The following is a 24,149-nucleotide window of genomic DNA, read 5'->3' as shown; positions in this document are numbered from 1 at the left end:
ATACATAATAATAAATAATTATTTAAAAAATAAGTTGATTCTTATTTATTAGAAAATAATGCCTTGTATGTAAAAATCACCCAATAAAATTAACTGTTATTCACAGAAGGAGAAAGCAAGAGTAATTAAGAGAAATATAATTTTCTTAAAGATTAAAGAAACAGAGATTCCCCTACCTGCTAAGAATCACAGTCCCAATGTGTTAGAAGGATCATGTGAAGGGGACTTGGAAGATGGCTCACTGGTTAAAAGCACTTGCTGTTTTTGCAAAGAACCTGTGTTCAGTTCCCAGCACCCACATGGTGGCTCACAACTCTCGGTAACTTCTGTCCTAAGGGATCCAATGCTGTCTTCTTACCTCTGAGGGCACCAGGCACATACCTGGAGCACATATATACATGCAAACAAACCATTCAAACACATCAAATAAATAAATGTAAAAATTAAAGCCACAGCTGCAACATCCTTCAGCCAGTATTTCAGATTCTAGGATGCACACATACAGAGGAGATAACAAGGACCCCTCTGTAATGAATTAATTAAAAATGCAGCATCCCCGGTGGCTGCATCTGCAGAAAGGCTGTAGGTCCCCCAGTAGTGGCAGCAGACAGCGAGCAGCGGGTCCCGAGAGCAGCCAGTCCCAGTCAGGGACTACAGCAGCCACAAGGGGCCCCAGGCAGGGAGCCACGTGGTGGGTGAGAGACCTCGATGGGGCAGCCAGTCCCACGAGGAGAGACAGACAAATGGGCACTCCATGAGACCACGCCACAGGTCTCCAAAGGTGGCTGCTCTCAGGCAGGGAGACGTGTGGCAGTGGGAGAGAGACAGACTGATAGGCACACCATGCAGAGTGAGGTTGGATATTTATTTAGTGGGTTATGGAAGGGAAGAGGAAAAGGGGAGAAGAGCAGAGAAGCAGAGAGAGAGGGTGGGTGAGAGAGACAGAGACAGACAGACAGACAGAAGGGGGAAGGAGATGGTAAAAGGAAGAGACTCAGGCTGCTAGCAGAAAGGAAGATCTGCCTGCCTCAGGGGACAGGGGAGGGAATGGGAGGTGTAATGGTCTGTCCTGTCTCTTTAAGAGACAAGCTAAGCCCACTTCCTCCCCCTGCTTCTGCTGAGGCAGGCTGATCTTCAGCTTCTAGCCTGAGTTCCTTCCTTTTCCATCTCTCTCTCGAAGAGGCCTCTCCCCACTTCTCCCCTTCCCCTCTTCTGTCTTTCCCCTCCCTTTTCTCTCTCTTTCTCTCTCTCTCTTTGCTTCTCTGTTCTTCTCCTCTTCTCCCTACCCCTCTATAACCCACCAAATAGATATCCAACCTCACTCTGCATGGTGTGCCTATCAGTCTGTCTCTCCCACCACCTGGGACCAGCCAACTTTGGAGATCTGGGGTGTGGGCTTGTGTGCTGTCCCTGCCTGGGACTGGCTGCTCTGGGGCCCCGCTGCCTACCCCCACTTAGGGACCTGCAGTGTTTCTGCCTCTGCAGTGGTGGGGATCCTACTGATCCTACCGAATTTTTAATTTTTCCATTACAGGCGGGTTTGTCTCTTAAAGGGACAGGACAGATCATTACACCCTCTAAGGGGGCTGCATGTCACCAAGTGCTGATAATGCCATCCTGGCCAGTTTTTAGACATGCAATCTGCAAGGCATGGCTATGCCTCAGTCATCCCAGAGTCTGAAGGTGGCTACATGAGGAGCGCAAGTCCTAGGTCAGCCTGAGCTACAGACTGAGACTCTGTCTCAACAGCAACAACAAACAAGTATCCAGTCTGCCAAACAGAAATGTGGACATGAGAATCTTCGCAATGAAAATATCTTGTGTTGTGCAAGCATCTGTGAAATCAGTAGCGCTAAAGACAACAAAAGCAAACAGAGGGAGTGAAAAAGCCAAGTGATGAATGCCAGTAAGGGAGTCCCGTTATTGACATGGAGGTGGAGTGGGAGGGGTTGTCCTGGTGTGTCTGAAACCCAGTGTAAGCTGGTTTCTTGGCAATCATTACGTTTCCCTAACACAAACTATGGGTAATACTGTAACACAGTTCCCTTCATCTGCTTCCATTTGGGGTGATATATTTTGAAATAGAATTGAAAAGAAACGGAAATAAAGCTGAAGAATTAAAAACACAGAGACTTCCAGACATGGTGGCACATATTTCTAATTCCAGCACTTAGGAGGCAGAGGCAGGCAAATCTCGAGGCCAGCCTGGTTAACATAGTGAGTTCCAAGAAAGCCAGGGCTACATAAAGAAACCCTGTGTTGAAAAACCAAAATAAATAAACAAACATAAATAAATAAAGGTGCATACCACTACTGCCTGGCAGGACTATGTTTTTTAGAAGAGAGAATTAAAAACAAAAAGGATAAAAGGGAACAGAAGAGAATGGAAGCTAGGAACTTCCTGCCATTACCTGTTACATCCCAGACATAATATAGAATGAGGTCTCCCTCTGGAGAGAGTTCCTGGAGGCCAGCACCCACACCTGGGATGCCTTTGTCTCCCTGGAGCTGCTCATCCCTAAACCTGACCCACACTGGGGCTGAACTGTTTTCATTTGCTTATTGAAAGACAAAGGGAATCAAGGTAACAGAAAGGGCGAGGAAAACAGCACCAGAGGATGCAGAACTTCTCCAGGTTGGAGCCCAGGCGACCAACCCACAGATAAGATAAGGCACCAGGGCCATCACCCTCCTAGCTCAACGGTCACTTCTAATTTCATCCAAAGCAGCTGTGGCTACTTGTGAGCATCCTTCCAGACTGGACCTTTTGGAATTCCCTCATAGGCTGAGGGGGAGGGGAAAATCCTCAGACCCTCACCAGAGTCTCAGGCATTCAATCCCTAGTGCACTTCCCTACCAGCTATATCCAGTTCTGCCCCAGATGCACATGGACTTGGGATACTTGTATACACAGAATGTATACAGTATGGAAGAGTAATTGGAGGGGGTCTTCATCTATACAGCTATGGGGAAGTCATCCATATGGGGACTTCCCTGAAGTTATTGTTTTGGTAATATAGCGTTTTCGGGTCATCTATACGTCTGTAACTCCTCACCCATGCTCTGTAAACAAACCCAAGAAACTCAGTAGTTTATCAAGTTGAGTCTTGGTGGAACCATTACTATGGTCTGTCCTTGGTACCCTGTCTGGGGAGCAGCCACTTGTTTGTGTCTACCTAGGAAAAGTCACCCAGCATAGACTTAAGGTGAGAATCTTCTGTAAGGTCTCAACAGTAGAAACGACTCCACTGAAAATCCATTAGGCAGGCGAGCTTTGTCTTAGTGAAAGCAGACTTTCCTGACAGTGCCTTGGTAAGCGATGCTCCTTCCACTCCTCTGAGCAAATTTGTGCTGACAATCATGCTGCTACCAGGGCTGGGAGATATTTCATGTTCTGCTTTACATCCATTCTGGGCGGTCAGAATCTATTTCACACATGCTGCTTTCCAGCAGAGCATGCTGGATCCTGTAGACACTTGTTATTTACCAGAACAGAAAAATTGCTTTAGATCTGTTTTCAGCCACTGCAAGATTCTGACAGCTTCATTTCCTGCTGATTTCCGTCACTAATCTCTGGTCCATTTGTTTCCCGTAGAGCCTGTGAATGCATTAAGGCCTCCCCATCACTTCCTGCTGGCTAACTGTGATGCTCTCCTTACTGGCTAATTTGCAGATGAATTACAGATTACTTAAATTTGTTCTCTAGCCCTGTGTGGAGGCGCACGCCTTTAATCTCAGCACTCAGGAGGCAGAGGCAGTCTGTCTCTGTAAATTCCGACTGGCTTGTTCAACATAGCAAGTTCCGGGACAGCAGAGCTCTACAGTGAGACCCTGTCTCTGAAGACGAAAGTAAAATAAAACGTAAGAACATCTGTTTGCTCAGAGGGTTCCAGTGAGCTGCAATGCCAGCTGGACCAGAGACTAGCTAGATGAGCGAGTGGCATCCAAACACCTGTATCTGGACTCAGATCTAACCAGGCTTTTTCAGGCAACTTACTTAATCTCTTTGTGCCTCAGAGTCCTCATCTGTAGATAAGGGTGATAATGCTAATCCTGGCTAATGGTAGCCGAGTCGTGCTATTGTGAGAAATAAGTGAATTATAATATGTGAGGTGCTCAGAAAAGGGCATAGCTCACAGCCCTACAGAAGTATTCCTGCGCGTGTTAGCGTCCACGGAGTTGGGCATGTTGCCTAACAGCTGGTTTCATCAATAACTACATGGTCATTCATCAAACTTTTTCTAGCACATATAGTACATATATAATGTCTACAAATTGGTCTGAATAGGAATGCCCCCAGCATGGATTCATATACTTGAATGTTTACTCAATAGGGAGTGTCAGTACTTGACAACGGTTAGATGTCGCCTTGCTGGAGTAGGTTTGGCCTTATTGGAGGAAGTGTGTCACTGGAGGGTGGGCTTTGGGGTTTTAAATGCTCAAGCCAGGTCAAGTGTCTCTGTTCCTGTTGCCTGCAGATCCAGATGGAGAACTCTCAGCCCCTCCAGCACTACATCTGCCCGTATGCCATCATGCTCCTATGATAATGGGTCCCCATGATAATGAAACTGTAAGCCAGCCCCATTTAAATGCTTTCCTCTATAAGAGTTGTCATGGTTGGTGTCTTTTCACAGCAACAAAACAACCAAATGCTTGGAAAGGTTGAGATAGGGCCAGGAGTACGAGCCCAGCTTTAGCCACATAGAGTCTGAGGCCAGCCTGGGATACATGAGACTGAGGGTGAGGGGAGACACCACATTGCAAGTGTGATGCTCTAAGATCATATCATTAATAGTTTTGTATTCTTTATTCACTAAACTGTGTTTGTTGGCCACCTACTACTTCAAAACTTTCCTGCCTTTGCTGGACAAGTAATAATACGCAAAAAAATACACAGGGCTCTTGTCTCATACAAATTACAGGTGAGTGGGGGAAGTCAGGCCTCCACCAAGTAATGATAAACTTCAAATGTGACGAACGCCATGAAGAGATGTACGCTTGTAAGAGGGAGATATGACCTGGCTATTAAGAACGGTCCCCTGTGAAGTCAGAAGGCAGGAGAGTGCCCACAACTCTGCAGAGGGAGGGAGCATGGTACTAAAAGGAAGGATGGCTCAAGGCCATTCACGGTGTGCTAGCCAGAGCTGTGATTAGCAAAGAGGGTGGAGCAAGGCTTATTGCACTTAGTTTAGTGATTATCTTTTATTCAACAAGCATCTATAGTTGAGGAGTTAGGAATACTTCTTTTAAACAAATAAGATGAGCAGGGGGCTGGAGAGATGGCTCAGAGGTTAAGAGCATTGCCTGCTCTTCCAAAGGTCCTGAGTTCAATTTCCGGCAACCACATGATGGCTCACAACCATCTGTAATGGGGTCTGGTGCCCTCTTCTGGCCTGCAGGCAGGCATACACACAGACAAAATATTGTATACATAATAAATAAATATTTTTTAAAAAAATAAGATGAGCAGTGACAGTGAGTCTACAATAATTTAGCCAATCTCTTAGGGTTGGGAAAACCATCTCTAACTTTACACTTTATTGTTAGCAATGCTATGGCAAACATTTTTGTATATGGTCATGCATCAAAATATTATTTGGCACAACTCCACGTGGCTGCTGGCTGGGCAAATTAGTAAAAATATCAATACTTTTAATTATACCCTGTTGGAAAATTATCATGATTAGTTGTCAAGGTTTGCTGCTATGTTCTTTCACAGTTGACAAAACAGTTGCAGTTGGAGATATCTCTGGTGACTTTCAGGACCTGTTTCTTCATTTCTTTCCTGTAGGAGGAAATGGCTTCCATCTCTAATTTTCGTGGGTTCTTTCAATGCCTCCAGAGTGACAGCTAATGGAGTGTCCTTACTATAGTTCTAACTGTCCTCCTCCTCCATTTCATGTTTGTTCTGGTCCAAGGATTTCTTACCTGTCTCTGAAGGATCTTATTAGAAGATTCTTGGACATTTCTTCCCCTTTCTGTGACCTCCACTTTGTGTGATTCCATTATTTTTTAAATTACATTTTACCTATTGTATGTGCACATGCGTGTGTTGTGTATGTGTGTGCACATGGGTGCCCGTGTGTGTGTCTGTGTGTGTGTGTGTCTGTATTAAAAAGAAGACTGGCAGGAGTCAATTATCTCCTTCTATTGTGTGGATCCTGAGAGTTGAACTCAGGTCATCAGACTTGGCAAGAGTTGCTTTTACCTAATAAGCCATTTTATTGGCCCCTGTTACAACTTTACTAACATGTTAAAGGCAATGTATTCACTAGTCTGTTGAAGGCAATGACATCTAGACAATTCTATTTCGACCTAAGTTTTCTGTTCCGTTGAGCTTGTCAACCAAAGCCATCTTTCCAAGGATCTGGACATCAGTTTCTCCCATTCAGATTCTACTAGTGTTTGATTGCCTTCGGAGGCTCCTAGGAGTCTAAGGATGGACTCAAACTCTGATTCACATTTATTTTTATTAGCTCGTGTTTTCATCCATCCCCTTCTCTAGTGGTAGTGGTGTTGCTAAGATCAATGGTTCTGGGCACAGGGGCATGACTGTGTATAGTTTCAGCTACTCCAGAAGCAGATACAACAATTTTGGGTAGAAAGCAACTTGAGGGAAGAATCGGGGAGAAGGGGGTCCTAGAAGATATATTAATCCCCATTCCTAACTTTGTAAAGCTTGAGAAACTATCATAAAACCATGGCCCAAATTTCATAATAAAACTTCAGTTTTCTTTCTTGTTTTGCTTGTTTTCCAAGACAGTGTTTTTCTATGTAGTCCTGATTGTCCTGGAAGTTGCTCTGTAGACCAGGATGGCTTCGAATTTTCAGAGATCTGCCTGTCTGCCTCCCAAATGCTGGGATTAAAGGCATGTGTCACTACCATCTGCTAAATCTCAATTTTCATATCAGAGAACTAAGAGATTATTTCTGGGAGCTTGAACAATCTCAAAAAGTAGCAAGATATGAACCAGCAGTGTCAAGAGAGCTACAGCAGCAATTTGGTTGTTGTGTCTCCTGGTGAGCAGAATTCCCCACGTTCTTAAACGTCCTTAAGCCTGCAGATATCTCTCCTAGCTAATCAAAAACTAAGGCTCATATGTATGTATGTATGTATGTATGTATGTTTGTATGTATTCACAAAGGGTCTGCATTCCTCCAGATGATACCTTGTGGGCTTTCCTGGGAAAATCAGAATACCCTAAAAGTATGAACTAGTCCACCATAACTTGGGAGGGGAAAAGGGACGCCTTACTCCATGAATTATACTACCTACTACCTTTTCATAAAAATGTCGATAAAATCGCCAACAGAGACATCCCACTCCTCTCTCTGTCTAGTGTGTTTGCTTCGCTAAACTTCTGCTTAAATTATTTCCTTTGATGGAATAGAAATCGAAACACACACACACACAAAGAGTCGGTTGCCTGCCCCACACTACAGGAGATAGACATTGGGTGGGCCTTGGAGGGACATATGTCTATTTAAAGATAGGCTTGCCATGCAGCTGAGGCAGAAATTACATTGTATAGCTTTTCACAATCCCGTTAAGTACCATTAGCGTTTCTATTTTACAAGTTAGGCAACGAAATGCTTCGGAAGGCTGTCGCTCAACTCACTCAACATTTCGCTACTAGAAGGGGTGTGGCCCCACTTCGGAGCTAAAATGAGAAAAACGGAGGTGGGCTAAGAGAGAAAACAAAAAATACAAAAGCAGCAAGAATAAACACCAGAGGACAAAACAGCCCCTTTCCTGTCTCCTTCCGCGCAGCCAGGGCGCCCCACAGCGGCAGCTTCCCATCATCGACACTTCCGGCTTCGAGTTCGCGTCATTTGAGAGCGTCCCGCGACGTCTCTGGACGCGAGCTTGCGTGCTGTCTACGACGTCCGGCAGCGAGGCGGGTCTTCCGGCCCTCTGCTAAGTCATTTCCTTCAGGGACCGGAAGATCATCCCGGTTAGCCTCAGGGGTGCCCTGTGAGAGGAGGTGAGGTTCCGGCGGCCGGCCCCCGTGCGCCCGCTGCTCGCTGCACGCCGCAGCCTGCAGTCCCCAGTGTCGGCGCGGATCGGCGGCCTCGAGGCGCCGGGGCAGCGTTCAGCATGTCGTCGGGCCTCCGCGCCGCAGACTTTCCCCGCTGGAAGCGCCACATCGCGGAGGAACTGAGGCGCCGGGACCGGCTGCAGAGGCAGGCGTTCGAGGAGATCATCCTGCAGTGTGAGCCGCGCACGCGGGCCCCGGGCGGGGAGGAAAGCGGCGCGGCAGCGGGAACCCCAGGCCGAGCCCCGGCTCCGCCCGCGCGCTTGGCGGCCTCGGCGGGGACCATGGGCCCCGCGCGCCCCGAGCCCTTTCAGTGTTTTCCTTCCTTCTTTGACTTAAACCTTAGGTGGGGTGGCGGAGGGTTCCTCTTCCACGTTCTTTCCTCAGGCTTCGTTTGTGGTTGTGAATCTCGACATTCCACTCGGTGCTAATGCACATGAGTATTCAGGCTCCCGAAACATCCTGTCTTGGGGATCAAGTTCGAGACAGACATTGACTTTAAGCAGTATCTTGAGAGATTAACGTTCTCTTAGGAGTGCTGTGGGACCAGTAGCCTTTCATTTCTCTGGCTTCTCCACATTTTTTGTACACATTTTGAATCTTATGGTTTGTCCATTGGATCATAGCCTGTGGCATTATTGAAAGCCTTAGGTGAGAAAGAAGTGATTTTCTTCGCCGCTCTTTATGACTTTAAGGATCAAAAGTATTTGTGTGTGTGTGTGTGTGTGTGTGTGTGTGTGTGTGTGTGTGTGTGTGTATTCCTAAGGTGAGTCTCACCAGCATTTTCGTGCTTCGTGTCTCCCCAGTTTTGCCAGTCTGTTTGACATTTGACCGAAGAAATTATCACTGTTCGGTCCTAAGGTCCTATCTGCTTTCTGAGTTAACCTGGGCAAAGTCTTCCTAAATTTTGCGGATAATGAGATTTGAAATAGTAATACTACCGTTTGCATTCCGATTGAGATAACTCAGTTTCAAAGCTTATCTGCACATTAGAATCATCTGGGGATCTTTAAAAAAATATTTGAAAGTCAAAAGCACTTCCAACTAATTAAGCCAGTATAAATGGCGGAACATAATTATTAATATTTTTTTTGAGACAGGATTTCATCTATAACTTTGGAGCCTGTCCTGGAACTAGATCTTGTAGACCAGGCTGGCCTCGAACTCACAGAGATCCGCATAATTATCCATTTTAATGCTTCCTAAATGGTTTCGAGCACTTTGTTAAATAATTGGCATGCATCATTTCATCTTAAGTTTTACGAAGCAGCCAGTTTAACGATGATTAAGTAGCATCTTTGAAGTTGCAGTGTGGATTAATGGTGGGGCTGGGATTCAGTCTTAGTTTTCAGACACTCCCTTTTGCGTTTGCTCTTGTTGGACTTCCAGAGAAATGGCTCCTCTCTTTCACTGCACTTAGCTGCTTTCAAAGGTGAGAAGAGAGGGGTGCTGTGTCTCTGTCGGGTTAATCCCTTGTACTCTGGGAGAGCAGTGGCTATTTCTGTAGCACAGGAAGCCACTTCTTACTCAAAATGTGATTTCCTTTTCATGATTCAGTTCTTGCTTCTTTAGAAGTGTTTTTTTTTTTAAAAAAAAATAAAATAATATACTTAAGTCAAATTGCATTGTAGGCCTCACTAGCTCCTTACTGATTTTTTTCCCCCTTTTCTGGTTTGATGTGCTTTTAAAATGGGGATAAAGATTTGCCCTGCCTGCTTCATAAAAATAGTATAGTGTATATAAGGAGTTTAAAAGCCATCTGTATAATAAAACATAATAGTCAGATGCAAATAATCTCAGACACAAATTGAACCATTTTTTAATTTCAAAACTGAATGAGTTGTTGGTAGGAGAGGGTAGAACCTTCCCAACAATCAGATTTTGGTTGTGAGGCTAGCCTTTAACAGCTAAGCCACCTGTGAAGGCAGTGGATATAATAGGAAGCTATGATTTAGGAAGCTAGTCCTATTGTCCCACCCCACCTTGAGTTGTTACATGGTACTGTTTGTCAGTACTGATCCTATTCAAAGTATATCTTTAGTCAAACAAGTTAAGTAGTGGCTGCTTGGGGCCAGGAGAGGGGAAAACAATGTGAGAGACCTGGAGCCGGTTGTACAGACTGCCTTTGCTTGCTTTAACCCTTTATAGGCCAGGGCATTGGGCATATCTTTTCCATTTTGACTATGACCTAGTTCATTCTAGACGTCTCAAGCCAGATAATTCTGACCGGCACCTGTGTTTCCTGAACTTGAAGAAAAACATAGAAAGAGGCCTTGGTTACCTAGCCTTCCCTGTAGGAGAAAAGAACCTGCCTACCTTCCTGCCTGCCTTCCTTCCTTCCTTCTTTCTTTCCTTTCTTCCTTTAGTTTTTCAAGACAAGGTTTCTCTGTGTAATAGTCTTGGCTGTCTGGAACTCTCTATAGACCAGGCTGGCCTAGAACTCACAGAGATCCCCCCCTCCCCCGCCTCTGCCTCCTGAGTGCTGGGATTAGAGGTGTGCGCCGTCACTGCCCAGATAGGAGAAAAGAACCTTTGTGAAATAACCCTCTTATTTATATTCATTGTGTCCTTTAAAAGACCTACCTACCGTTATCACAGGGTGTCCATCTGTGGTGAAACTAAGTGATACCAGATTTTATTATTTATTTATTTATTTATTTTTGGTTTTTCGAGACAGGGTTTCTTTGTGGCTTTGGAGCCTGTCCTGGAACTAGCTCTGTAGACCAGGCTGGTCTCGAACTCACAGAGATCCGCCTGCCTCTGCCTCCCGAGTGCTGGGATTAAAGGCGTGCGCTGCTACCACTGCCAGGCTTGATACCAGATTTTAAACTCCTCTTTTTGTAACACTAGTCAAGGGACCACTTCCTCCTAAAGTTCCTAATGTAGAAAAAAACTCCTTGACTTCCATTTTCTTTTCTTCTTTTTTTTTTTAGATTTATTTATTTATTAAGTATACAGTGGTCTGCCTGCATGCATGCCTGCAGGCCAGAAGAAGACACCCAGATCTCATTTCAGGTGGTTGTGAACCACCATATGGTTGCTGGGAATTGAACTCAGGACCTTTGGAAGAGCAGGCAGTGCTCTTAACCACTGAGTCATCTCTCCAGCCCTTGACTTCCATTTTCAAGAAGTGGGACCGCCACCACACTGGCTTTTGTTGTATTGATTTGTAACTACCCTCCTTCAAAGGTCTACCAAGTTCCCACAGTCAGTTTCTTATTTTGCCTGATGAGGTTGGAACTCAGAAGGAGAGCTTTATGTTTCGAAACTGTGTCTCTTTGTAACCCACACGGGCCTCCAACCCAGATCCTCTTTAAGCCTACAGAGTGCTGAGGTTAGAGGTGTTGCCCTGACTCAGAGCTGTCCTTTGATGTGTTGACCTGTATCTCCTGTTTATCCCCTACCACAAGAAATTTTTTAATTTCAAATTACCGAGTGAGAAATCTTTTTCTTTCGGCACTACTGTGGCCTCAAGCCTAGAGGCTGGCATGGTATACTAGTACTCGACCACTGAACTACACCTCAGCGCATATGAACGAGAAAACTTTCTCCAACAGAAATGCAGTTGCTCCGAATTCTCTCCCTAGTCATCTCTTCAGATAACTAGGAAAAAATTAGATCCTGGGAAAGAGAATCTTAAACTTCATCTCGCCTCTCAGGTGTGTATTTTGCATGGCTCCACATTAAGACTGGCCTTACTTTCTGTTAATTTGCTTTCGTTATAAGACTGTAGACTGACCTTTTGTGTAGGGATCACCCCTGTTTTTGCCCCTTCAGAACCCCCTCGATCAGACCTTATTGAACTGTGCCTTTTGTCCCTGACTACATCTTTGAACCTGTCTGTTCTTTTGAGTTTACTATTTACCATCTCACGGACAGAAGGAACTTCTTTTATTGCCACAGTCCTTCCAGCAGTATTCTGAAATAAACCTCCATCCAATTGCCTGAGCAAGAAGCTTCACAGTGGACTTTGGCGTCTTTTAATTCAGATATTTTCATGTAGCTGCCTACTTTTACAGTCTTTTATTTCATCTTTGCCAGTAAGAAGTCTAAATATTTCACCTCACCCCTTTAATCCTAGCACTCGGGAGGCAGAGGCAGTCAGATCTCAGAGTTTGAAAACAGTCTGGTCTACAAAGCAAGTTCCAGGACAGCCAAGGCTACACTGGGAAACCCTAGCTTGAAAAAAACCAACAAGTAAATAAATAAGTAAAGTCTAAATATTTCATCCTTCTTTTTCCTGTATTGAGTTCTAACCTTTCTTTCTAGCCCATTAGACTTTCTGCATTTCCCAGTACCGTGGTCTGAAAAATATACAATAAGGTTCCATAGTACCTAGTGTTTCATTTTACTGTTATGATGGTACTTTGTTCCTACTCCTGAGGCGGAAAACAGTAACCTTGGAAATAAGAAGTTTTAGTTGTCTCCCCGGGGTCGCTCTTACAGCTGTGTGTCCATGGGCGCCTGTAGTTGGGCTTCACAAGCTTAGGCTGAGAAACCCAAGGAATTCCTAGATTGCGACAGCACATGGCCAAGCCAGCGCAAACAATAGTTTGCCACATAATCATGATGCCATTTGTCCAGGACTCTGGTACTTCTTTGGTTCCAAGCTTTGTAAGTTTTATACATGGTGCAATAATAGCTTTTTTCTTTTTATGTATATAGATACCAAGTTGCTGGAAAAGTCAGATCTTCATTCAGTATTGGCCCAGAAACTACAAGCTGAAAAGCATGACATACCAAATAGGCACGAGATAAGGTATTCTGAAACAAACTTATATTGTATATTTTATTTGAAATTTGTCTTACTGTTCTCTCTCATGTGCATTTATTTATTATTTTTGAGGCAAGGTCCCACACTACTAGCCCAGGCTGGTCTTGAGCATGTGGCCATTCTTCTTCAGCTTCCCAGGTGCTGGTCAGCACTTTCTAACGCAAACACCTGTTTTCTAGCTTAGTTTTTCTCAATTCCTTCATATAAAAACTCCTAAAATCATGTAACTACAGCGGTTGTTCAGAATACACACACACAGACCCACACACCCACCCACCCACCCCCGGAAGCCTTGTCAGTACATATCATCAGGTTGAGTGCTCACAGGGCACTTGTTTCCATCTCTCTTCTAACCCGCTGGGTTCTTCTTTTCGAATAATCAGAAACAAGGACTAGGTCTGGTATTGCACACCTGTAATTCCAGCACTTTGAAGGCAGAGGAAGGTGGATTTCTGAGTTCAAAACCAGATTGATATACATAGTAGGTCCCAGGCTAACCAAGACATCATAGTGTGACCCAGCCTTTTTAAAAAAAAGTTGAACAATCAGAAACAGCTGGGTTCCTTAGTAGTCTCTCACGGCCTTGTTAAAACAGGATTAATTGGCCGGGCGGTGGTGGCGCACGCCTTTAATCCCAGCACTCGGGAGGCAGAGGCAGGCGGATCTCTGTGAGTTCGAGACCAGCCTGGTCTACAGAGCTAGTTCCAGGACAGGCTCCAAAGCCACAGAGAAACCCTGTCTCGAAAAACCAAAAAAAAAAAAAAAAAAAAAAAACAGGATTAATTGGCAAATAAACACAGATTGCATTTTATTATAGTACTGATTTGTTTGATCCTTTTCAGCCTGGTGTTTTCGGCTTTAGCTTGTGAAATCAAATTAACAGGTTGCTACAGGCTGTTATTTTGCTTTCAAGAACTAGATTGGAAAAGTAGCAGTATTTGTTGATGGGAATGGTAAGGCCTGTTAAATCGCCATGTATGTTCATGTGGGATGTTTGGTTGTTTACTGGGCTTTAATGAAAAGCCATACTCCAGAACAAATGGGGTTCAGAGACTTCCTGTCCTCTCCATACTGCTTACAACGTTTGCATAGTTTGCTGATATGGAAACAGCACCCATTATTAGTAATCAAACATTTATACTCTTTATGTGTTGGCACCTAGCAGTTATTAAAAACAAGGCAGCTAACTTAAAAAACAAAACCAGAAATGATAGGTGTGGCCTTCCATTTACTTCTGCATGTAAATGCATCTTCCACATGGCCTTCTGTCCATCTGGGAGGTGACAGGGTGGGGAAAATTCCAGAGAGTAGATGACTCCCCAGCATGGGTCCTATCTGTGTGACCTGAAGGGGCTTCTCTAGTGTTTAAAATATTAGTTACAGTGATCTGGTTAATTATAGGAAATAACGCTTTTACCTTGTTCGCCTAAATTCATTCAGTTAAAAGATGTATTTCTGGATGAGCACCTTGGCTTTTTGAGACAGGGTTTCTCTGTTAGCCGCCGCTCTCCTGGAACTCACTCTGAAGACCAGACTGATCTCAAACTCGGAGATCCACCTGCCTCTGCCTTCTGAATGTTATGATTAAAAGTGTGTGACAGCGGGAGGGCCTGTCTGGTAAGCTCTTGGTGACTGTCCTAATTAAGTTTCTATTTCTGTCACAAAGACTATGACCAAAAGCAAGTTGGGGAGGAACAGGTTTATTTGGCTTATATACTGAGGGAAACTGGCATAGGTGCTTAGGCAGGGCAGGAACCTTGAGGGAGCAACTGCAGCAGAGGCCATGGAGGAACCCTCTTGCCCATGGCTCACTCCGCCTGTTTTTTCATACACACCCCAGGACTGCCTGCCCAGGGCTGGCACCACTCCTGGTGGGCTGGGCCCTCCCACATAAATCATTAATCAACACAATGCCCCATAGGCTTGCCTGCAGGCCAGTCTAATGGGGCTTTTTCAGTTGAGGTTTCCTCTTTTCTGATGGCCCTAGCTTGGGTCAAGTTGATGAAAACAATCAGTACAATGACTATTCCTATATCATCAACAGATTGATTTGTTTGAGAGGGTATTGTAAATATAGACAGTTCTTTGTCTGAATTTTATTAGAGTATTGTTTTATTGGAGGTCTGTCTTTCCCACAAACATCCATAATGAGCCAGTCCTGACTGACTTGTTTCCATTAACTTGTCCTTTCCAAAAGCTGTCTGGGGCTCCTTTTTCCCTTGATTACCCTTTCCCTCCCATATCCATTCCGTTACATTTTTTTGCTTCCACCTTTCATTCGTGAACTATGACTAGAGTCTCAGTTTAGATTTGTGGCAGTAGTGTGTCCAGGCATTAGTGATGCAGAGATGAGAGTTAAGAGTCCACTTTGTGGGGACAGAAGCTAAGCCAGAGACCTGCACGACGGGACGTCTGCTTAGAAATGTGTTGAGTGTTCACAGAAGGTCTGAGTCCCTTTGTTTTGTTGTGAGTAGGAGGAAGTCGCTGGTCCCAGAGCAGGGAGGCGGCCTATCTCTTTTTGCCGTGTTCCTAGCAGTTCTGATGGGTGCTGTGTCTGTGTGTCAGTCCCCGTCAGCCTGCTGTCCTCATCTGCAGTTAGGAAGTCCTCCCTGTTACTCTTTTCAACCCCTCCCAACCTTGTGTGAGGAATGACTTGATTTTCTTACTGCTTTCATTTCATGAGCTTGCCTTTTGAGTGCCAGTTTGTAGGTTAGAAGGAATGAATTTGATGCTTTGCATTTAGAGAAAGATTTGGTGATATACTTTCTAATCACTCAAAGTCAGTAAGAATGGTTTTATATAGGGGCTTGAGAGATAGTTCAGAGCACTGGCTACTTTTCTAGAGGACTGGGGTTCAATTCCCAGCACCCACGTGATGGGTCACAACCATTTATAATAGGACCTGATGCAGGTGTACATACAGAGCACTCAGACATAAATTAAAGACATAAAATTTAAAAAGAATGGTTTTGTATAGGGTGTCCTACTTTTCTGACTGCTGCTGTCTACTTCTTGGAAGCATTCAGTTGCCTAAAGGGTGAGATGAATGATAATACTTAGGAATATAATAAAAATTCAACTGTAAGTAGAGGTTTGAATTATGAGGTGTTACTAAACTGTTCTGAGACATGGCCTCTCTATTTAGCCCTGGCTGTCCTCAAACTCAGTGTGTAGACCAGGCTGGTCTTGAACTTGCAGAGGTCTTCTTGTATCTGCTGGGATTAAAGTCTCACACCACCACGCCCAGTTTATGCTACTCTTTGTCATCCTCCCTTCCCCTTTTCCATTGTAGCCTGAGGTCTTAAGGAGCAGGCTGTTGTTTCTTCTTGAAGCGTGGATGTTCAATTCAGTCACTGTCCAGCCTTCCTTTTTTCCTATCACTTTTTCCAGATCAGAGTCACCCACTAACAGCATATCTGTAGCTCCTGCCAGGACCGTTCCCTTGAACCATAAATCTTCAGTTGTTGTTAGCCAAAATTTTAGTCCATTGTGGATGCTGGCCAAAAAATAAAGAGCCAGATCCTGGGACACTGGGCCTTCCGCTACTGGGAGCAAGGCTAGGTAGCCCTTGATAAAAGTGTATAGTCACCACACCAGATCAGAACTATTGGCAGTTTTGTTTGCCCTTGAGCTTTGGAGAAGAGATCTTTGGGATTGGTAGGAATTCCTTGAGGAGAAATGGTTACTTCTGGATCTGTTTGGGTTTGAGTCCAGATATTTCTCTGAACCTGGAGGTCTGTGGTGACAGGACTTAGGTCTGGGTTTCCACACAGTTTGTTTTGCATGCAGCTGTTAACTGATTAACTTCCTTTTCTTTCTGCCTGTGTAATTTAGAGCCTCTCAGTGGTTTTCATCACAGTGTTTCTGAGATAATATCAAATATCTGACAGAGTCCCCCAAACAAATTATTGTTGTGGTTGCCTGTACTCGTGCAGTGTTGTACACTTCTGTGTGCTGACCTTACCTGTGAGCTGTCAGTGTGGATGTCCAAAGCAGAATCCTTCTGTCCTAGCTAGACCTGTTCCTCCCCAGTCTTGCCGTTCAATTCATTAATGATAACCTGGCTTGCTGGTTGCTCAGGCTCAAAGCTCTGAGTCATCTTTGATTCCTGTCAGTCTATCATTCCCCACATCCAAGTACTGTAGTCACTCCTCCGAATGGTTTAGACTCTGAATGTCTCCACTGGCACCAGTGTGGTGTGAGCTTTCTTGTCTAGAGGGCTTTTCCAGTGTCTTTTAATTGGTCTCATAGTTTCTGCTCCTGTCCTAGCACCACCTCCCCGCCTAGACTAATAAAACCCTTCATCAGTGAGTGAATGCCACTCCACGGTCCTCAGGGGAGTGGAAGGCTCAGCATCATCTTACTTTCTGAGCCTTGGCTCTTCTTCCTCTCCACTGACACTGGTCTCCGGGTCTATAGTGTGTTCCCCCTTCTACTCAGAGGATCCTTCTCCAAATAGTGAGTGAGCACATGTCTTGCCCTTCATTTCTTTCTGGTCACCTCAGAGGAGCCCTGCTTCCTCATGCCAAATAGAATAGGGCTTTCCTTCCCTTGTCTGTGCTTTCTTTGTAGCATGTAACTTCACACATTTACTTGTTTTTGCCCATCGGCTTTTTATTGATTGTCAGCCGCCTGAGGACAGAGCTCTGTGCCCCCTCTGCATTTTTCATCAGAGCCAGCAGTACCTGGCACAGGGCTGGGATGTAGTAACAAGTGGGTGTGTTGACTGTTCACCTACATCTAATTCCGAAGCCCAGCCTTTGCTTCTGATCAACAGGTAGCTGTGGTTGGTTTACCACTTCCATCTCCTGCTTTCTGTTCATAATGGCTCAAGATTTGCCACTGTTTCAGATGCCAAAATGGTTTGGTAGATTGGTAGATTTAAATTCTCGATAGTGCTCTGTTGCCTAGTGTGGAAGGTCTGGAGTCTGATACTTCTTCACTCTCCTTTTTTGCATGTTGCCTTCGTGTGGCTGGTGGTGATTTTCAGTCCTGGACACGATGGTGCGTGGAGTGACAGTCAGCTACAAGAAATGGCCCAGTTGAGGATCAAACACCAGGAAGAACTGACAGAACTGCATAAGAAACGTGGGGAGGTAAAGAAAGCCTTCTGCTCTTTGCAGGACCCTCCTGGCAGGCAGGAAGGCAGTCCTGAAGCATTTCAGTAATTTGGTCTAATTTGATATTACAAACTCTCCATGAGGCAAGGTGAGGGGGGCATGGGACAGGACACAACAAAGGAAACCATCAGTCAGCACGAGGTCTTTTAGCAAGAAGTGAGCCAAAGCCAGACCACTGCTCTAAGAGCAAAAGGTTTATTCTGTGATCCTGTAAAGGCCTTCTGATGCATCAGCTTTTGAGTGTGAACCCTCAAATATCAGTCACCGAAGTTGAGTGCATTACCCTAGTTTCTGATCTTACTTGAGATAAGTCGAGATGAGAAAATACCTTTTCTATGTTCAGCTGAGTCAGTCACAAGGTGGAGGCTATCCTCTGCACAAACGTCCCAGCCTAGATTGTCAGTAAGAGGCAGCAGACAGCCCCAAAGGCTACCTGCTCTGCAACCATCTCCCTTTTCCTTTTTAACCACCCAACAGCACTTCTTCTTCTTTCTTAAAAATAAAGGAAATGGTAACCCACTTTGTAGCTTGTGGTTGAGATTCAACTGTCTCTTATTTATGAGAGTATTCTTTCTCTCCCAGTTAGCTCAGTTGGTGATTGACCTGAATAACCAAATGCAGCAGAAGGACAGGGAGATGCAGTTGAATGAAGCAAAGTAAGTAGAGACTGTCTCTTGGGGGGTCTGACTTTTGGGTTACACCTTGTTTTTGCTGTACGGTTGTGGGCAGAACTGGTGGCAAGCAGTGGCCATGCTGCTTTCCACAAGAATTTTATTGCATTGCTTGCAACCTGAGCTTCTTTTCTAAGTGAAGCAAGGGCAGTCCCCTTTACTCATAGGTGCTGGACATCTGCTAAGGAAGTAATGGCGCCCTTGCAAGTGAATGTTCCAGAGGCATTCTCGGTTCTATATGGTCAGTGAGTGTGGTCACTGGTGTCTTCCACTAGAGGCGGGGCCACGGTGTCCAAGCATGTGTCTGTTAGGATGGTGGAAGGTACATTTGTGATTGTTAACTGGCAAGAATTCTGGCAGATGGGAAACACAATCAGACCTTGTACCTTAGAGCTGTGGAGAGGTCCTTACAAGGCTTTACCACTTGGGAAGTGCCTAGAGCTTCCCCTTCTTTAAGGCCTTTTTTTCAGGGGGCGGGGGAGCTACTGTTACTGGCTGTTTGTGGTCAGTAGGAACTTCATCCTGGGCGTTTACTAATAGAACTATTCTGTACACCAAGGAGCTGGATGGACCAAGTATGGTGGCCAGTGTTCCTGCTGCTGCTTGCTCCAGCCCATCTAGGTAGCACTTGGGTAGGTGCTCTCGCTGAGGTACAGGACTCTGATGAGAGAAACCTCTTCTAAAATTGTTCTTTCAGAATTGCAGAGTGTTTACAGACCATCTCTAACCTGGAGACAGAATGCCAGGACCTGCGCACCAAACTGCAGGACCTGGAGCTAGCCAACCAGACCCTGAAGGATGAGTATGATGCCTTGCAGATTACTTTCACTGCTCTAGAGGAGAAACTGAGGAAAACTACTGAGGAGAACCAGGAGCTGGTCACCAGGTGGATGGCTGAGAAGGCCCAGGAAGCAAATCGCCTCAATGCAGAAAACGAGAAGGACTCCAGGTGTGATACTTAGCTTTAGTTAGCGTGCTCTGAGGTTGGTGGAGCAGAACTGGTTCTTTGAAAAGAAAAGCATGCCTGGAGTTGTTGATGTGGTGGTGGTGGAAGAGACACTGGACGAATTAGAAATGCAGAGTCAGAGAAATCTGCATTTGCAGCTGAGCAGAGGGGTATGCTGTTTGGAACACACTGTTCAAGCGGTGTATCCTTGTTGCATGTCTCCCAACTACCTCCCAGTTTCATGAAGCTGTTCAGGCGTATACAAAAACTTTGATTCTGCTAGTATGTAAGAAGACTGTAGTTTCCCATGGTGGCGCACACCTTTAATCCCAGAACTCAGGAGGCAGAGGCAGGCAGATCTGCTTTTGAGGCCACCCTGGTCTACAAGAACTAGTTCCAAGACAGGCTCCAAAGCTACATAGAAACCCTGTTATGAAAAAAAACAAAAAAACTAGTTTAACCTCAGGAATGTAAAATTGAGATTTCTAAACCAAATTTATTGCTAATATTTTTAATACAGTAAAATCTAGGTAGGGTTTATGCTGGGAGTTAAAAGATGGGTCACTGGGGTATCAGTGACAGCACTCTGAATAAGGAATTTTGTAACCATTCAGTTAATACTGTTCTGCTAAAGTCATCTTAAGACCCCATAAATCCAGACAACAGCAGCAACAAAGCTTTTGAAATGAGCACCTGTCTGACAACAATTACTAAATTCTGTAATTAGCAGGGAAACCTCCCACCCTACTATGTTAGGAACTTGCATGTATATGACACAACATGAAGGAATTTAACACACACATGAGTGCACACATAGTTACTGGTGGTATATTCATGGTCAGGGTCCACTATTACCCCACATACTTAAGTTCAGACAGCAACACTACACTTTAAAAACTCTATCTGTAGCTCTGTCTGGAAGGGATTTTAGTTCATCCACAATGGGGTTAGGAGAGAGTGCTAAGGACTGATAGTGCTTACCCTGCCGTGTTTTGTACTCACTTAGTGAGAAAATGAGGTCTTAGAGGTCGAGGTAGAAAACAAATGAGTGGTGATTATTTCATGAAGAGTTCCTAAATAGAAATATTAGCGAACCTTGTGGTCAGAAAATCGAACACAGTAATTAGGAGTGGCAGTAAAACCGTTAGATTTCTTAATATGGGAACAGTGGATTAAGAAATGCTTTTCTGTCGCTGCTGTGTGTGCTCTTAGGTATGTGCTCACACAGGGTAGGGAAGGGAAAGCTCAGTGGAAGCTGGAGGACAGCTTTGTGGGATCAGTTCTCCCCTGTATGTGGGCTCCAGGAAATCAAATGCAGATCATCAGACTTGCACATCAATCACTTTAATCCATTGGGCCAGAAAAGATCTTTATTTTAAAAGTGATCTTAATGCAGTCATTAGGAGAGATGGGTCTGACAAGCAGCAGTGGCTGTCATCAGTAAAGATGCCAGAAAGGTTTGTTAGGAGACTAGTGTGTTCTGGAAGCACATGGCACCACCTCTAGGAGGACGCTTAGAATCTGATAACTTTCCCACTTGCTGGGCCTTATCCCAACCACAGAAGTAAGGAATCTTGTTCACAAATGTCCAGTCAGGGTGGCATGTTATTCATAGTGAAAAAATTAGGTTCCTTACATTTAAGTCGTGACATAGCACACAGACAGTGGAATTTTATGAAGACATTTAAGATTGTATATTTTAGGTTTTTTGTTTGTTTGTTTTTAGAAGTTTAACGTTAGTGTATTTTATATTCATATTACACGCACATTATAAACAATGATAGCCATTGTTTTCTTCTTATTTTTGTGCTGTGGCTGGATTAGTAGGTAGTTCATTGCAAGGAGTTAAGTCATAACCATAACTAACTCTGGAATTATGAAGCACCTTTTGTCCTAGGCAGCCATGGTCCCTGCAGGCTGGTCTTCTTGTGTGTGTGAGAGAGTGCATTTGCCACAGGTCACTCCCACAAGGGATCTAACTCAGGTCTTTAGGCTTGGTGGCACATGCCTTTTCATTGGCTCTGGAGCCTTTTTATAATGGGAAATCTCATCAGTATTTGGGTGTCTTTGGCCTTATTGTTATTTTTTTGTGGAGAGGCAAGCTCAAGGAGGCTCTTGGATGTTCTTCTCCGTGACTCTGCCTTATTCCTTTGACTTAGACTTGCTCACTGAACCTAAAGTTAGGCCGGCTGAGCACAGCCCCAGTGATTCTCTTGTCTCTACTCCCTCTGGGGTTACAGTAGCCATGCTGGGCGTTCAGTGTAGGTGCTGGGATCTGAACTCAGTCCTCATGCCTGTGGCAATAGCTTTCTTACTCACTGAGCCGTCTCTGCAGTCCTGCACCTGAAGTCACATTTCAGAACCAGAAGGTTGCTGAGATGGAAACCTGGTGCTATGTTTTGGTTTGCTCACTTTGTTTCTGCAAACAGGAGGCGGCAAGCACGGCTGCAGAAGGAGCTTGCAGAGGCAGCAAAGGAACCCTTGCCTGTTGAACAGTAAGTACAGAGAAGTTAATCTAAACTGTGCTCTTAATGATTTGTTCTATGGTTTTATTTCTTTAAAAGCTAAAATAGTTTTATTACGGGAAGGTACTGGGGATAGAAGCTGCAGTCCCAGCCCAGGTTAAAAAATGAAAGGCACAAAATAAGAATACATTATCACCACTGGACATTAAGATGCGCACAACCACTTCTGTTACTTTGACGCTGGTGGTGTTCCGTTGTACTTAGAAATAGTATATTGAAATGGCCTTTGACCATATTTCAAATCAGTTACTTGAGATGAATTTTTTAAAATAATACTGTGTTGACCTAAGATTTCAGATACATCACCAGGTTACTTTCCCAGAAGTGTTTCTTGTTGACAGTAATCTGCTGATTATGACTAACTTCCTTCACACAGAGCCACCTTACTATTTCCTGTAGACTCTTGGGTCACTGGCCTTCCTCACGAGACCTGTCGTCATGTAATCTGGGCTGTGGTTTCAGTTTTACTATCTGGGTCTGTGACCTTATGGACGTTTACCCAATTTTTGAGGCATTAGTGAGGTCAGAAATCTCTTCACAAAAAGCAATTAGATCCAGTCAGCCCTCCATGCTCCACCTGCTAATGAAAATGAAGTGCCTGGTATTGGCAGTCCCGTGGTAAATGGTGGGATTTCAGTAACAGTCCTCTCTGCTCTGATTCAGGGTGGGTTTCCTGCTGGGCTATGTTAGCTCCAGAATTATGACCTACTGTTACTTAAATGTGCATTGATTCCTGGGGCTGAGAGAGGCTCAGCAGTTTAAAGCACTTGTTGCCCTTGCTGAGGACCTGGTTCAGTTCCCAGCACTCACATGGTAGCTCACAGCCATCTGTATATCTCCAGTTCCACGGGATTCAGTGCCCTCTTCTGACCTCCCAGGTACCCAGCATGATACTTACATCCATGCAATTCAAATACTCACACACAAATACATTTTTAAGTGGAGAGGAGCGGTTTAAACTTGAACCCATACACCTTCCCCTAAAGGAAAGGAGAGTTATGCTAAATTTTTGCTCTAGGAGAGAATATGAAATGTGTGTATCTCCTGACCTCAATGGAGAAAACTGGTCTTGATGCCTTTTTTTTTTTTCAAACCCACAAAGTAGTAGATAAGTAGGTGGCCTAAAAATGAGATTTGGTTCCTTTAAAAAGGAAAAAAAGAAAAAAAAAGGAAGTACCATGTGTTTGCCTCATTTGCTAGTGTAACCAGGTGGCATGTTTAATAAGGATCCAGCATCCTTCCCAGGATTCCACATGGAAAGCTGTGCTGAAATGTAAACCTGAGAGAGCTTGCTATAGAGATTCTCCCAATCTATCTACTCCACAGGAATGTAACAGTCTAGGTCAGAGATACTTACATTTCTAGAACGGGGAGGTATTTTCTGGGGTGTGGCCCTTATACATTTCCAGTCACTTTAGAACCATGAGACTCTGTCACGGAGTATCACTGTAGGTTCAGTTCATATTGTTCCTATTGCTATTTTTCTCCTGTGACTCTCAAACTCTAGGTCTGGGAAGGCCAGCCAAGTAGAAAATCAGGCATAGCCTTGTTCTTCTTATTCTCACCATACCCCTACCAAGAGTATAAAGCAGTTAAATGTAATCCCAGAGTAAATAAGGGAAAATAAATTTACTTAGTCATGGTTTTACTTGCTTGGTGTAACAGGTTCTTAAGTATATATGCTCATAATCTAGATAATCATAGAAAAGGGAAAAAAAATCTTGTTTTCAAAATCTTAAGAATCCAAACAGTGGGTGGTGAGCTCTTAATATTTTAAGGTGTTTTTTTCCATGAAGATTGCAACACAGCAAATCATTAAGACCAAAATTTTGACTTGCCTTCTTCACAATCGGGGAAGACTTGGCCTGTAAGAATGTGTAGAAAGGAAACCAGAGGGGCCTGCATCCGCTGGCATGAACAACAAAAGGAGGAAGTTCCGAATTCAGATGATGGCACAGGAAGTGTGCAGACCCTCCAGCCATTAGAAGTACATGTGTTTAGGTTTTGTTTTTGGGAAATTATTCTTGTTTGGCTTTATTGGTTTTGAATAGGTAAAATGGTTTATGTTTCTCAAACA

The 24,149-nt window shown here is 44.4% G+C and overlaps 1 protein-coding gene across 3 annotated transcripts in view; it reads left to right on the top strand.

The window, feature by feature from the left end:
- The first annotated feature begins 7,963 nt into the window (after positions 1-7,963).
- Atg16l1 (autophagy related 16 like 1) overlaps positions 7,964-24,149 on the top strand; it is a 36,050-nt gene continuing 19,864 nt past the window's right edge. For all 3 annotated transcript variants that reach the window (XM_075952215.1, XM_075952214.1, XM_075952213.1), the window contains exons 1-6: positions 7,964-8,213; positions 12,702-12,795; positions 17,801-17,906; positions 18,513-18,586; positions 19,299-19,550; positions 21,977-22,042. In XM_075952215.1, the coding sequence (XP_075808330.1) occupies positions 8,099-8,213; positions 12,702-12,795; positions 17,801-17,906; positions 18,513-18,586; positions 19,299-19,550; positions 21,977-22,042 (707 nt within the window). In that variant the 5' untranslated portion in view covers positions 7,964-8,098. The remainder of the gene's footprint in view (positions 8,214-12,701; positions 12,796-17,800; positions 17,907-18,512; positions 18,587-19,298; positions 19,551-21,976; positions 22,043-24,149) is intronic.

The sequence above is a fragment of the Microtus pennsylvanicus genome, chromosome 17 (genome assembly GCF_037038515.1).
Source record: "Microtus pennsylvanicus isolate mMicPen1 chromosome 17, mMicPen1.hap1, whole genome shotgun sequence".
NCBI lineage: Eukaryota > Metazoa > Chordata > Mammalia > Rodentia > Cricetidae > Microtus > Microtus pennsylvanicus.
Note: the sequence above shows the minus strand (reverse complement) of the source record. Positions and strands in the feature narration are given on the sequence as shown.